This window comes from Arachis ipaensis, chromosome B01, assembly GCF_000816755.2.
Source record: "Arachis ipaensis cultivar K30076 chromosome B01, Araip1.1, whole genome shotgun sequence".
NCBI lineage: Eukaryota > Viridiplantae > Streptophyta > Magnoliopsida > Fabales > Fabaceae > Arachis > Arachis ipaensis.
Window position 1 is genome coordinate 125,542,597 of NC_029785.2, and position 15,132 is coordinate 125,557,728.

Here is a 15,132-nt window from a genome sequence, read left to right on the forward strand (position 1 = left end):
GGGATGGATATATATTTTGTGGCAGTGCCACATTATGTGTGTTGCATGTATAATTTTTGTTATCTTTATTCAGGTTGTGATTGTAGATGAATCATACTATCTGAAGAATCTCAGGAAAAGACTGCAACTCTTCGGGTTATAAAGGTGACAAGCTTCAAAGCTACAATTACATGCTTGCTTCTGGTATACTTGCTTTTAAAATATCCATTTGTCTATCAAGCATAGAAATTTGTGGGAAAAAATTAGAGAGAATAAAAAAGTATTTAAACAAATAACCCAAAATAAAAAAGAAGTTTCCAGCACATGCAAAGGTTCTAGTACTCTAAACCATCTTCCCTTGCTCTGCATTCTGCAAATGGGAGTCTGGTGTCATATGTAAAACCTTTTAGAGAGCTAAGATGATATTCTCTTAATTTTGCTTTTCTTTTAAATAAATAAATAACCAGCTTCAAGCACATGCAGAATCGTGCACAAGTACTCAAGTAATGTGAACTCATGTTTCCCTCTTCCCAATGTGAGAGTCCAGTGTCATGTGTAAAATAGTTTTATGTCACCTGCTAGCTGCTGAGTAAGCTTTCTTCATCTAATTCTCTCATGCTTTCTTTCAATTGAAGTCTAAAAATGGCAGAAAGCTCAATATTCAATATTGCTTAGTGGAACTCCTGCCTTATTCCGACCAATAGAACTGTTCAAGCAGGTATTCCTTTTGTCTGATTATATGTAATACCTCGTATATGTTTGACATTTGTGGAGACATTTTGAGGATCTCTTTGTAATTGTGCTTGACAGCTGGAAGCTTTCTATCCTGATGTATATAAGAATGTTCATTAATATGGTAACTGAAATTGCAAGGGTGCAAGTCATCTCTTCTTTGCTAATGAGATTCTTCAAAGCAGCCAGTTTTCGTTTATTGGTGGATGGCTGTTCCAACTTTCAGTTTTTCATTTCTTTTCTAGGGAGTTTTTAGAGTTTATCAAGGGGCAAGTAATCATGAAGAATTACACAATTTGTTGAAGGCCACAGTGATGACACGAAGGCTTAAAAAAGTTGTTCTTTCTCAACTTCCTGCAAAGTGTAGGCAACAAGTGCGTTCGTTTATCTCCATCCCTTCTATGCAATCTCTCGTGCACTCTTTTGCTATTGTTTGTTTCAATCAATGAACATTCACAGGTCTTCTTAGACTTGGAACTTGGAACTTCCTTTTTTTTGGTTGATCCTCAGGTCTTCTTAGACTTAGCTGACAACTGACAAGGACATGAAGCAAATTAACGCTTTATTCCGTGAGGTAATTCAACATATTTGTTTTGAGACTACTATAGCATCATGCAGTTCTGGTTATTTATGTTTGAGCTAGTTATGGAACACAATATTCCTATTTTCTTGACAATATGCTTATTTTGTATTTTCACTTTTTGAGCCCGACGCTGATAACAATCTTTCGAAATTCATCAAAGGCAGGTTCATTTGCAGTCTTGAACCTGGCCCCTCTCGTACTACTTATCCCCAAAAATTTCTGTGCCCCTTCTGGGTCTCGGCAGCAGCAACTACACCAATTGCCTTGCGCATGATGAGTATGTGGAGGTACCACTTGTTACCACACCTTTGGAGAAGGTGTTTGCCATTTTGGTTAACTACCAGAATGGCCGTGTCGCGTTATATCAATATCTTGATGTGTTTTTTGAGGGTAGTCAACCCAGCATGGAACTATTGGATTCCGGATCCAAATCGGTGCTGTTCTTCTCAGTTTTCACACTGTTGGTGTGGAAGGACTTTGCAGCATTGCAACTTGACAGTGGGGCTCCTCCCATGGAGCGAGATTTCTTGCAAGTAACTGTCCATAGGAAGTGTGTCTACACCATGGAGAACCGGAAGCTTGCTAATTATATGCGCGCCTTTGTTTGGCCACCTACTAAGGGTGGAAGATTTCAGCATATGACAGATATATGATAGCAACATTTCTTGTTATTTACTGTGGCTTTTTATCCTTTTTAATAGGATTATGAATGAACAATGAATTAAATATAATGTCTTTGAGGATTATGATCTTGCTTGAATTATGTCTATATTCTCTTTAGCCCGAAATTACCTGTGTTTTTTGAGATATTTGCACTATTGCTGTTAGCATTCACTCATCTTAGTGAATTTAGAATTAGTGATGACAAAAATAAGTGATGACAATATGACATCTTGCTTATGCTTTTTGAGATATCATGGGTTTCATTCTATGTTAACATAAATAAGTGATAACCGAACTTGAATTAACAAGTCATTGTTTTTCCTGGGATTTTGGATAAATTATAGATTTTACTTTTGCACCATGCTTTTTGATTGGTTGTCATGAATTGATTTCGAGATAAGGTAGCATTGCAACTCATCATGTCTCTTTTTCATTTTCAGTTAACATCTATGTATTCGGATATGAGGAACTTTTTAGATTTCAATTTAGTACTTGGGAAATATATTTATTTTACAAAATTTATTAGCATTGTTGCGCACACTGGTTTATTGAGTTAATTTTGTCAATTGAATGTTACTACATCGGAAGTTTGGTGATGTACTAGAGTAATGAAGACTCTATTCGGGTGTCAATTATACATTGTGGTTGCTGGATGATTTTTTTCAGGGGAGTCACATAGAAATCTGTCAATTTTGTCATATTTTCTGCGTATGACTCTTGCAGTCTTGTCAAACATTGAATTATAAAATGATTGCAATGTTAAGCTTTCATGTGTACTTGAAAAAGTTACTCCAAGATAATAGCATTTTTATGCTCTTAAAATTATGGATGAACTTGGCTAGCTAACTCACAAGTCAATATCACAGACCATATCATATATATGTATCTATATGTTGAACAAGAACATGTCAATACATAATCAAATTCCAATACTGAGCTTCGTCAATAAAAGTTTATTTCATGAAACTGCCTCGCTATTTTTTTTTCTTTTCTTTTCTCTCAGTTCTGTATTTACATTTTACAAGGAAAAATCACAAACTGTCAATAATAAATAAATTGTCTCGAACTATCTCCAAACAAAGAATCATCAATGATCTTTCGTCACCCTGCAGCAATTTAATAACAATGTCATAGTGTAGTCTTAAACAAACAGAACAAACATGGAAATTAATGTTAAGTTACTGAACCTTTTAGAGGTACTTGTACTTCTAGTTTTCTTGTTATCATCCGACTTTGTTGGTGAAACCTCCTTCTCTTTTGCAGCTGCTTCTCTCTTCATTTTCTTCCACTCTACTTCCATGGCTTTTGTCAGTGCATCAACTTTCTTTGCAAGCATCTGAAATAAACATCTTAAGTTTTTAGTTCAATTTGAGAAGGATGCTTAGGTGACAAGGCATTAATTAATGGCTATCACCATTACCTTAATTTCTTCATCTTTGGCTTGCAAATTACTGTCTTTAACTTCACAAGACTTCCTCAGATTGATGACTTCTTTTTGAAGCCTATCATACAGAAAACCTGAGACCACATCTTCACTGCCAAAATCATTGGCTATCTTGCTTTTGGAATCTTCATCCACGTCCACAGCAGCGTTTCTAATTTCTGCTGCTTTGTTTTCATCACTAAACTTGTTCAACTTCATGTCTGGGTCCACATGTATCTCATTCTCCTTTTCACCACCATCAACAACTTTGCTTCGCGATGCCCATATCCCTTTCTTCAACACATTTTCAGCAGCACTATATCTCTTTCTTGCAGGGCTCCCCTGTTTTAACATCGCAGCAGCATTGTCTATGATCATGTTTTTGTTATTTGGCTGCTGAAATAAAGAGCTTCCAACAGCAGATCCCCTAGGTTGTGATGTGGATCTCTTTCTCAGTCCACTACTGGTAGTTAGGAAACCTAAGATGTTAGACTTTTCTTCTTTTGGAGACTGAGAAAATGCATTCGAATTGGTTGCGTTATTTGAGAATTGCTTTAAACCCTCTTCCAGTGTCTTCAGCCTCAGCTTCAGTTTATCCTGAAAGAAACAACCACATATGTAAAGATTTGTTATGGATGCTCACATGCACTAAAACTAAGAAAAATACCTTCAACTGTGATTCTGCCTTTGATGTTCGCTCTGATATAGCTAGCTTGTCTTTCAACCTTTGAATCTCTGCCTACATATTAAACACACAAATTCCTTACTAAATTATATAGACATTCTTATAGCAATACTATTAGCCTTTCTTGATTGTAACCATATATGTACCTGCATAATCCTCCTCTCTTCAAGCCATTGCCTGACAGGCATGACCTTATCATTTTCATCCTTCCACTCATTAGCTACAACGTTTGCAATTCTATTGGCTGAAACTTTTGCCCTTGCTAGCTCCCTCTCCAATGTTTTCTTCTCCTCCTGCATTATGGTGCAACTCCAAGTTACCACACATACTAACCACTCAGGTATTATATGAGAAAATGAGTTCAAGATATGCCTACTAGCAGCTCAGAAATCCGCCGTTGGTAATCACGAATGGCATTAGCAGTGGCTCCGCTTGCTAAGATGGTTTCCTCGAGTTCTTGAATGGTTTGGCTAAGCTTTTCAACTTCCAATATCTTTTGGCGGTGTGTTTTCTCTAGGATTTTGTTTTCCTCCTGGTTATGGCAGCTGTTAGTTAGCTGCATTACAGTTCACAACAGAAAGAAAAAATGTGAGAAAGGATAGAGATTTTTGCCTGGCAAATCTCAATCTGTCTCTTCAAATCCATGTTCTGATTTTGAACTTCCTCAACAATTAGAGCCCTCTCTAGTGCACTTCGCAAAATCCTCTCTGCTTCTAGCAGTGCTGACTCTTTTGACTTTGTGAGTCGTTCCAAAGCTTTCTTATCTTCTTGTAGTGCTGTAATCTATGAAGCCAAAAGCATGTTACATTGTTACTACTATTATTATTATTATTATTATCAGTAAGTAAAGTTCATACATTAAATTAATTATTTGACAAATGCATCCTTGCTAGGAGTTGCATTATTTGTACCTCATTCTTGTATATTTTAATCTCAGCTTCAAATGGAGCAATGATGCTGTCAATTGGAAGAGAATCATCATCCTTTTGATTTGCATGTACCCTTCTAAGAGTTGCTTCTGCCGCATATTGTGCAGCCAATGCACATTTCTTTTCATCTGTCAGTTTCTTGATTTCCAGATTCTGCATGGCAATAGATTTAAAAACATGCATTTAGAAATACTAAACATGATTTCAAATTCCACGAAATAACAGGACCAGACTATACAACACCTTCTGTTTGAGATGATCCTCAGTAACTCCAAGCCGATCCTCAAGTTTATCAACTTCATTTCTCAACTGGCAGACTCAAAAAGGAATAGTTAGTTCTGAGAAGCTCTTATATATGTTTTGTAATTATAATGCAACTGAAATACAGAGACTAAAACATAAATACCTCTTCTATGGCCTTATCCTTTTGAGCTTCAGTTAACTTGAAGGTCTTGATTTGACCCTGGCAAGTGGCCAATTCCTTGCTCTTTTCTGCGACAACCATTCTCTTCTTATTCATTTTGGCGTGTGCAGATAAAAAAGAACAACAACAAACTAGAAAATTACAGTGAACCATGCATAAAAAGAAAACATATCAATATGAATATGAAAGAACCTCTGAGGTGGTTTTGCAAACGATTAAGCTCCAACACCAGCGGGTCTGATGGTTGGACAAGTTGAACAACATCATCTCCATATTGCTCTTCACCGCTCATCACCATATTTTCCCTCCTTTTTTCTCTAAAATGCACTCACTCGGTTATATATATGCACACAAGTGAAAAGTGACAAAACAGATCCCCTTGTGTGTTACTGTTACTGGTAAATGACAAAGTAGAATGAGTCCAAAAACATCAACAACAAAATGAAGGTTCCAGTGCCAGGACAATGTATAATAGAATTTGAATGAAAGAAAGAAAATGGAATTGACTTTCTCCCTATACTTAAGCAACCAAACTTAGTCACACATTTTAAAATCAAAATCAAAATGCATAACACGCCGGCCAAGCCGGTTACTATTTGTACTTGATTAAACATAAATTAAGGTTAATTGGGAACTTACCTAATAATAATAATAATGATAACGGTTAAATAATTTTGCTATACCTAATACTTCTTTTCATAACTGATAAAGTTCAGCTTCTCAATCATTTTGCAGGGTAACCGATATTGCTGACACCCTTTGCTTCAGTTTTCAATCTTAATTAGTATTAAGGTATCATCACTCACCAATCAGAGTTTAAGATAATTACAAAGCGGACAAAATTATTACAACTTCTTAATCTTATCCATTTTATTCTTTATATCCTTTTAACCTAAGAGATAACAAATTAAATAATGAATGAAGAAATGACATGTATTCATGACTAGAAAGTGACGAACTAAAGGTGGCTTCCAAGAACAAATAATTTGGGATGAATATATTGGTTGATCTTTGCTTAAAAGTATAAGAATAATTAAATAAAATGATACAATTAAAGGTGAAAAACGTACACGGGTCCAGCTGTTTCTGTTGAACAAAATGGTCGAAGCCAAATGGCATATATTTTTTATGCATGCGACAAAGGGAAGGCATTATCAACAGCGAAATTAGGACATTAAGAATTTAAGATAGGGTTTGAGGCTAATGGGTTTTCTCATCCAATATCATTCAAGTTTATAATTCTTTTAGAATTTTGCTATATGTTAGTAACCATTCTTTTGATAGTGATTTAATGAAAGTGGAATCAAGCTAAGCTTTTGATGCTTTGAGTTGGCGGATTAAAATTAAAATACAAATAATACATACTATAAAGTACCAAACCCAAAAATATTAAAATTAAATAATAAACATGTAAATTAAGATACAGTATTTTATACATACCGACGTAAGCCTATGCAATTCATTATATTCTACGTGCTGATAACTTGATACAAAGGCGTATATCATTGCCATTATTAATTTACTTAAAAATTGAATAGATTATCTCTGCTTAGACTAAGAGTGAGTTTATTTATTTATTTTTGAAGTGTGCTTGTAATTTTTTGAAATTATAAATTGATATTTTATATGATATTGACAAACTTACATATTTTTTACTTTTAAGGTTAGAGATACTTTGTTGACATAATATATATGACCATTTACTTAAGATCTTATAAGTTCTATAACCAAAAACATATATATGATTCAAATATTCAATCTCTCTATATATTTCAACAATTGAAATTTAACATAGCATTGTCACTTCCCACCTGTGCAACTGTCATTATCTAAATTATTTTATTTTATCTTATCTTATTCAATTTAAGAATTGTGTCTCCTTAAGAATTCTTGAGGGATTGGGCTCAGTTGGTGATTTCACAGATTGAATTTTGGAAGGTTCAGCCCATACCCATTTTGCAAGCAACCATGATTTGGTGTGTGGACTGTGGTCTCCCTTCTCCCTTCAACAATGATGCAATGAATAATAATTATTAAGATCTTATTAACGTGTGTCCTAAAATATAAGTTAAACATATTATGAGAGTAATATTTTATAAAAATGATTGTAAAAATAACTTTTTTTTTAATTTCCAATGTATTAAATACATCAAAAACAACAACAACAAAGCCTTGTCCCACTAAGTGGGGTCGGCTACATGAATCAAACGACGTTATTGTGCTCTGTCATGTATCATATCTATAGAGATACCGTTTACATGTAGATCTCGTTTGACCACCTCATGGATGGTCTTCTTAGGTCTTCCTCTACCTTTCGCCCTTTGTCCATCTTCCATCTCATCCACCCTCCTGACTGGATGTTCTATCGGTCTTCTTCTCGCATGTCCAAACCACCTGAGACGCGATTCAACCATATTTTCCACAATGGGTGCTACTCCAACTCTCTCCCTTATATCTTCATTCCTTATTTTATCTAATCGCGTATGACCACTCATCCATCTCAACATCTTCATCTATGCCACACTCAGCTTATGTTCGTGCTCCCCTTTAGCCACCCAACACTCCGTACCATACAGCATAGCCGGTCTTATAGCGGTGCGATAGAATTTACCTTTAAGTTTTAAAGGCACTTTTTTGTCGCATATAAAACCAGATGCACTCCGCCATTTTGATCAACCTGCTTGGATCCTATGATTTACATCCCGTTCAATCTCTCCATTATCCTGTATGATGCACCTAAGATACTTAAAACCTTTAACTTTTCGTAGGATGTTTTCTCCGATCTTCACCTCTATATTGGGATTTTCCCTTCTCAGACTGAACTTACATTCCATATATTCCGTCTTGCTACGGCTTATGCGCAGACCATACACTTCTAGAGCTTCTCTCCATAACTCCAACTTCTTATTTAGGTCTTCCCTTGACTCTCCCATAAGGACGATATCATCGGCAAAAAGCATGCACCATGGCACAGGTTCTTGGATGTGCTCTGTGAGTACTTCCAAGACTAATGTGAAAAGGTATGGACTTAAGGATGATCCCTAGTGTAATCCTATACCAATAGGGAATTCCTTTGTCACACCACCTTGAGTCTTCACACTAGTTGTGGCCCCATCATACATATCTTTAATTGCCCGAATATATGCGATCCTTACTCTTCTCTTTTCTAAAACCTTCCATAAGACCTCCCTTGGTACCCTATCATGCACTTTTTCCAAATCAATAAATACCATATGTAGATCCCTTTTATTACTACGATACCTTTCCATCATCCTTCTTAATAGGTATATCGCTTCAGTGGTAGATCTGCCTGGCATAAATCCAAATTGGTTCTCTGTTACTTGTGTATCTTTTCTCAACCTCCATTCTATCACCCTTTCCCATAACTTCATAGTATGACTCATAAGCTTAATCCCTCTATAGTTTCTGCAACTTTGTATATCCCCCTTATTCTTGTAGATAGGTACCAATGTGCTCTTTCTCCACTCATTAGGCATCTTCTTTGACCTTAAAATCTCATTAAAAAGCATGGTTAACCAGTTGATGCCTTTTTCTCCAAGACCCTTCCAAACCTCAATCGGGATATTATCAGGTCCTACTGCCCTGCCATTTTTCATCTGCTTTAGAGCCTCTTTTAAAAACATTAAAAAAATTTATTATTATAATTTAAGACGATAATACTTAAGAGACAAAGAATAATTCGTCTAAACAATTAGAATTTGTCATATTTAATATTTATTTATCAGTTTTGTTAGGTAGACCATGACTGTTGTAAATAATATGAACAATGAACTTTAAAATGGACCTAATAAAATAAAAAAACACTCCATCCCCAAATTACTTCCTAAACCCTAATATTAGGATAATTCTTCGCACACCTAGTGAATTGAACATCCATCCATTATTAACTATGCATGAGTAAATTAAATCGGAATAACCATCCGATTAAGAATAATTAACATAATCATCTGCATACCTATTGAATTGAATATCCAGCATATCTATTGTTTATATTATTTAGTATTTTCATTGTCTTCCTATGTTTTTTCTTTATTTATTATAGGATGCATTAAATAAAGTTAAAAGTAATAAGTTTTGACAGTTTTTGACTAATATTTTTTATTTTAGAATGTGTCTTTAAAATACTAGTTAAATTCTAATTATTATGATGATATATTTTATAGTGTCTACAAATAATACATATTCTAAAGATATAAAAGAGTGAATTTTATTCACTCACATTTAAATAATTTAAACAAAAAATTTGTAGGCACAATAGAATTGCTCTTATTACTAAGATACTAATACTAAATACTAATACTAAAAAATGGTGGACTATACGAACAAAAGTTTCACTCCAAAGCAAATCTATATCCGACTATTAGCTTGTGACATTGACAATGACCTTTTCATCTCTTTCATGAGATTGAAGTTTACCTATATTGTTCCAGAGTTTTCTTTGTGTAAATAATGGTATGTAATAGTAATATATTTAAAGAAAGGAAAAGTATATGTTATAAGTCTTAATCAGTTAATAATTAAACAACTCAATTAATTATAATTATTTTAATTGATTTTATTTATTTATAATTTAAAATATTTGTTATTAATATTTTTTAATGTCAAAATCAGGTTTGAAGTGATACGTTGAGAAGGAACCGACGAAAATCATGGTAAAACTTCAACAACGTGAACAAGTCTTCACTTTCTCTCCCTCTCCACGGTTGCGGTTTTCACTCTCTCTCCCTCTCCACGGCTGCGGTTTTCTAGGAGCTCTCATCTAAACAGCAAAGAAGCACTAACCTCCTCCGTCCAAGGCATACTCACGGCGTCATCGCAAGTCTCCCTACTATCCACGCAACGTTGTCTAAAACGTCGTTGCTGGTCACCCTGTGACTCTTCTTCTCCTCCTCCTATTTGGTTTTGAATGATTTTTTTAACTAGTTTTTTGTTTCTTTTTTCTACGATTCGAATTATTCTTTTTATTAGTTTTGGATGATTCTTTTTTCTATGTTTTTGATGTTTCTTTCTTAAGATTTGGATGATTTTTTTATTAGTTTTAAATGATTCTTTTTCTTATGTTTTGGATATTTTTTTTCTTAGAATTTTGATGATTATTTATCTTATGTTTTGGTGTTTTTGTTTTTTGAAATTTCGAAGTTTTTTTTAGAAAGAGGAATTAGGATTTGTGTTTTAAATGGTAAAAAGTGAATTAGAGTAAGAAGAGACAATTAATAATCATTAATTTTGTATCTTTTAAAAAAAATTTAAATAATCACTAATTAATAACAATTAATTAGTATAGAATATAATTTAAAAATATTTGTTGGCTTGTTGTTGGCTAGACCCTTCTTAGTTTCCTAGCAAAATTCTTAAAGAAAAAAAACCTTTAACCCAAAGGAAGTGCAAAATTTAGCCCAACCATTCCCAATTGTTGATTGAATTCATTTGTGCTCTGCTCTTGTTGATCAACAACCTAAGTATTTGTTAGTAATTATAATTAAATCATAGCAAATTCTCATCTTTTTTATCATGCTCTAGAAACAACAAAACTTACATTAGGTAAAATTGGTCAATATATAAAGTTTGCTGCTGAAAATATTTTTGGAAAAAGTTTATCAAAGTTTGACAAGTTATAAGACATGACAACTCAAGTTATTGAAAGTACAACAAATCAATTAATTGTGAATGTTACACTTAACAGAATTTTACTCGCCAAGAACCGATGATTACATTTACACAAGCTTATTTCAATGACTAAAATGCCCCTTTTCCACTAAATGATTAATCCACAAGTAAAAGTTCTAGTACATAACCAATGATCAGTTGTATGTTATGCAAGCATTTTCCGAATCATGCGAATTCAAATGATATCAGCTTCTGTCAGAGTTCCTGATTTATCTACATCTAGTTTTCTAAACCATTCCAATACATCGGAAACATCTTCATCGTTGATCTTTCCCATTTCCTTCAACTTGTATACAACAAACTCTGCAGCACTGAGGAGAAACAATATGTGAGATTAATAAGCATCATGTATAATAGTAGTGCAATAATTGCATTATACGTTACCTAACAGATTTGTCTCCATCAAGATCAGCAGCTTCAAGATCAGGACGTGAGATTTTCCTAGAAAGAATCATTTTGGCAAGTGATCTTTGTCTTTCATCAGTGTGCATTTCAGCAAGATATGCAAAACATTGAGCTAAGCAAATGGTGCTACTCAATATCCAAAACACTGCAAAAGCACGACCAATTCCAGTTGAAAAACTCTTATCCCCATAACCCAAAGTTGTCACTGTGGAACAAACACAATACAATGCATCCACAAAATCAAGATCCTCAACACAAGATAGGAAAATCACTCCCACTGTAATAAGCACCAAGAAGGTGCAAATTGCAACCAAGAACTTGTGTTTGGCCTTGTTGCTATTGTTGTTAGATTGAAACTCTTTGTCAATCTCTTTGTGCATGGCCTTAACAAACAACATTTCTTGCTTCTCAACAATGTAATCTGCTGCTTTGTTAAGAATCAAACCAACGAGGGCCATTCCGGTGAAGACATAGAAGCATGCAAGTAGTTTTGCCACTGTGCTTTTAGGGACAAGATCTCCATAACCCACGGTGGTCATTGTCACAACACACAAGTAAAGTGCATCAAGAAAGGGATTGGTTTTTGTACCTTCAATTTGGTTACTTATCATATAGAAGCATAGGGTACCTCCACCTAGGTACATTGTTAGCCACAACAACACTGGTTTCAATTGAAATTCTGCTTGTGCTGTTGAAGGATTATTATTATTATTATTATTATTATTTTGGACTATAACTACATGATTACTATTATTTTGTTGGAGATTGTTGATTGTCTGTGACGATGAATCAGATGAAGCTGTGCCATAATTCCTGGTGGACCTTCTTCTCTGGAGGTCACTTTTCTCATGATAATGATCTCTTGCAAGCAATGACTCTTGTGCCTCATCAATTCCCATCAATAATATATACACTTATTATTTTAATTTTTCATCCAATATTAATGATTAATGTTACCTCATTATTCCTGATGAAATACAACGAATTTTCAAAGGCAGACACCAATGGCATACAAGAAAAACAAGAGTAGATTATTCATGTAGTGGTTTTAGTTATTACCTGCTGAGAACGTCGCTTCTTGTGTATATCGACTTATTAAAGAAACTGAATTTCACTCTTCTTGTTTTCATTAAAGAACTAGCAATTAATCGAACACACACATAAACTAAACAACGTGACCAGAAGCAATAAAGTCTCTTATGCTTCCAAGTGGACATATTAACACCTCAAAAACTCCCAAGTTTCTTCGCCTTTAATTCGCTATCCAACCCAAGGTAACACGCCAAGTGCCACTAATAATATACACGGATCAAAAATAAATGGTGAATGCTACCCAACCCTCTCTAAAATAACATGTAAGTTACCATTCATTATGTGTCACATTGTAATTGGTCCTTATCTTAACCATAGTTGGGGTGCCAACGTTATCGCCATCTACTGCCTTCCCACATAACCTCTCTTCCCAGTATAACCAGCGCCTCTTTTTGCCATGAATCACTCCTTACCCACATCATTAATGGTTAATTTGGTTATTACATTTTTTTATTAAAAAAACATATCTTTATTTAATTACGTGATGGAACATATATTTATATGTAAAATATAATTAAATAATAAAGTACGAATAAATTAAAAATTAAAAGAATAAAAATACTATAAAAAATACTTGTAAGAAAGTTAGATTTTATCATTTTAAACTTGTGTTATTAATTTTAACAATTTATTTTTTTTAAATAATTTATGTACGATAAAAAATATATTTTTTCTGATTTTAATTATACTTTTAAGTACTCTAAATAGAATTATTATATTATATTTTACATATGAATATATGTTCTATTGTGTAATTAAATAAAGATTTGTTTTAATAAAAAAATTTAATAACCAAACTAAACATTACTTAGGTATGTATTTCATATTTATCTCTTAAATATTTATACAATTTATTTTTTAAACTGCTATATTGATCTCTTCTCTAATATAATACAAAAAATAAATTTTTATAAAAATAATTTGTTTAATTATTAATTAAATCTTTGAATATATTTATTTTATTATATTATATTTTACATATAAATATATGTTCCAATAAAGTTATATCACTATTTTTTTTTTACTACATCTTTTTTTTTCATTATGGTATTACATCCTATATGTAAGTAATACCATTACATCCTATATGTAAGTTATACCATTACATCATATATGTTTTAAAAAGATATAGTAGAAAAAAAATAGTGATATAACTTTGTTTAGTTTAACATACATAAATTTTGATTTTGAACATATAACTTTGTTTAGGTTAATAAATACATACATTTTAATTTTGAGTATATATATATATATTCCAGCAAAATGTAATAACGTAAGAAAAATGTTTTAGAATAGAAAATAATAAGAGAGATTTTGAGAAGAAGAATTAAAGGAGAGAGATAATTTTATTGAAAAATTTTTTAAGAAGAAAAGATACGATTACTAATGTTTTGTTTGTCAATTACATTTCTATTAAAATTAGTAGTATCAAAAAATATTTCAAATTTAATATTATGAAGAAAAAATAAAAAAAATTTATATAAAGACTAGTTTGACTAATTTTTAAAATTTGAGGGATGAAAATGACTTACGTCTGGACTTTCAAAGACTATTTTGACTATTAAAAACTTTTTTACATGTCAAGTGACACGTGGCATGACACGTGTTGTTGACCTGCCACACGTGGTATTTTCTGACAGAAGGACTAATTTGATTTACATTTTATCTTTTATGAACTAATTTGATTAAAAAAATCATTCGAGGACGAAAATGAAGATTCGCGTGATTTTTGAGGGACGAATTTGAGTATTAACCCTTTTTTATAAATAAAAAATTTAAAAAAATTACTTTTAAAATTTTTTAAATGGCATTTCAACTTATTTATTTTGTGATCAGCGAGCGAACGAGGACACTTGAACCTAGAGTTGGCAATGGGTAGGGTAGGGTAGGATAACTCTACCTGCGGGTTGAAAATTTTATTAAAATTCTACCCTATTTTACCTGCGAGTTGAGAATCTCTTAACCCTAACCCTACCCGCATCCTAAAATTCTAAACCCTGCCCTACCCTATCCTACCCACAGAAATATCAAATTTTTTCAAAGTAAATATAAAATTCAATCATTTGGAATTTTATACATATTAATAACATAAAAAATAAAAAACTAATGCTCTAAATTACTAAATTAACTAACTAATTTTAGTGGTTTATTTATTGTAAATCATTACATAAGAGATGTTGTGAGTTCAACTCTCACTTCCTTCACTATATACTTAATTTTTATAAAATATGTATTATATATGTATTACTATAAAATATGTATTATATAGGGTAGGATAGAGTACACCCTTACCCTACTTGCACCTCAGCACGTGCTTTGTTAATTTTTTATATATTTTGGTGTATTTTTTTATTAGTTATTTATTCCTACTTAAATATTCCAATGTGAACTTGGGAATTCGTGTCCTTTCTAGTATTTTCCACATATCAACCAACAACATAATAATAATAACTTTTTGGTGGATTTTAGAAATTAAAAGATTGAGACCTATTATTATATTCAATGGTTAAAGATTTTAATTTTAAAATA

At 32.7% G+C, this 15,132-nt stretch overlaps 2 protein-coding genes and 1 long non-coding RNA gene across 22 annotated transcripts in view; 1 reads left to right on the forward strand and 2 right to left on the reverse strand.

The window, feature by feature from the left end:
- LOC107636779 overlaps positions 1–2,082 on the forward strand; it is a 5,774-nt gene extending 3,692 nt beyond the window's left edge. For 5 of the 20 annotated variants that reach the window (XR_002348140.1, XR_002348139.1, XR_002348146.1 and 2 more), the window contains exons 7-10: positions 74–697; positions 790–835; positions 957–1,285; positions 1,459–2,082. This is a non-coding gene — a long non-coding RNA (uncharacterized LOC107636779). Of the gene's footprint in view, positions 1–73; positions 698–789; positions 836–956; positions 1,286–1,417 lie in introns of all 20 variants that reach the window. The other 15 variants (XR_002348145.1, XR_002348147.1, XR_002348136.1 and 12 more) reach the window with 15 other exon arrangements.
- LOC107619749 (microtubule-associated protein 70-5-like) lies at positions 2,742–5,900 on the reverse strand. Its single transcript, XM_016322041.2, has 11 exons — positions 5,611–5,900; positions 5,401–5,486; positions 5,238–5,303; positions 4,977–5,147; positions 4,678–4,848; positions 4,442–4,597; positions 4,212–4,358; positions 4,048–4,119; positions 3,378–3,977; positions 3,145–3,293; positions 2,742–3,063 (listed from the first exon to the last, which is right to left on the reverse strand). Exons 1-11 carry the CDS (start codon positions 5,714–5,716, stop codon positions 3,045–3,047), a joined length of 1,743 nt encoding a protein of 580 aa, XP_016177527.1. The 5' UTR covers positions 5,717–5,900; the 3' UTR covers positions 2,742–3,044.
- LOC107619740 (two-pore potassium channel 1-like) lies at positions 11,110–12,701 on the reverse strand. Its single transcript, XM_016322032.2, has 2 exons — positions 11,491–12,701; positions 11,110–11,417 (listed from the first exon to the last, which is right to left on the reverse strand). Exons 1-2 carry the CDS (start codon positions 12,408–12,410, stop codon positions 11,282–11,284), a joined length of 1,056 nt encoding a protein of 351 aa, XP_016177518.1. The 5' UTR covers positions 12,411–12,701; the 3' UTR covers positions 11,110–11,281.

Bases quoted from the DNA above. Each gene is read 5' to 3' on its own strand.
- LOC107619749 (XM_016322041.2), bottom strand. From the start codon at position 5,716: ATGGTGATGAGCGGTGAAGAGCAATATGGAGATGATGTTGTTCAACTT. The intron at 5,487-5,610 runs GTTCTTTCATAT...TGGTTGTCGCAG, and splicing joins TTTGCAAAACCACCTCAGAG to AAAAGAGCAAGGAATTGGCC. The intron at 5,304-5,400 runs GTATTTATGTTT...TGAGTCTGCCAG, and splicing joins AGGATAAGGCCATAGAAGAG to TTGAGAAATGAAGTTGATAA.
- LOC107619740 (XM_016322032.2), bottom strand. From the start codon at position 12,410: ATGGGAATTGATGAGGCACAAGAGTCATTGCTTGCAAGAGATCATTAT. The intron at 11,418-11,490 runs GTAACGTATAAT...GTTTCTCCTCAG, and splicing joins GATGGAGACAAATCTGTTAG to TGCTGCAGAGTTTGTTGTAT.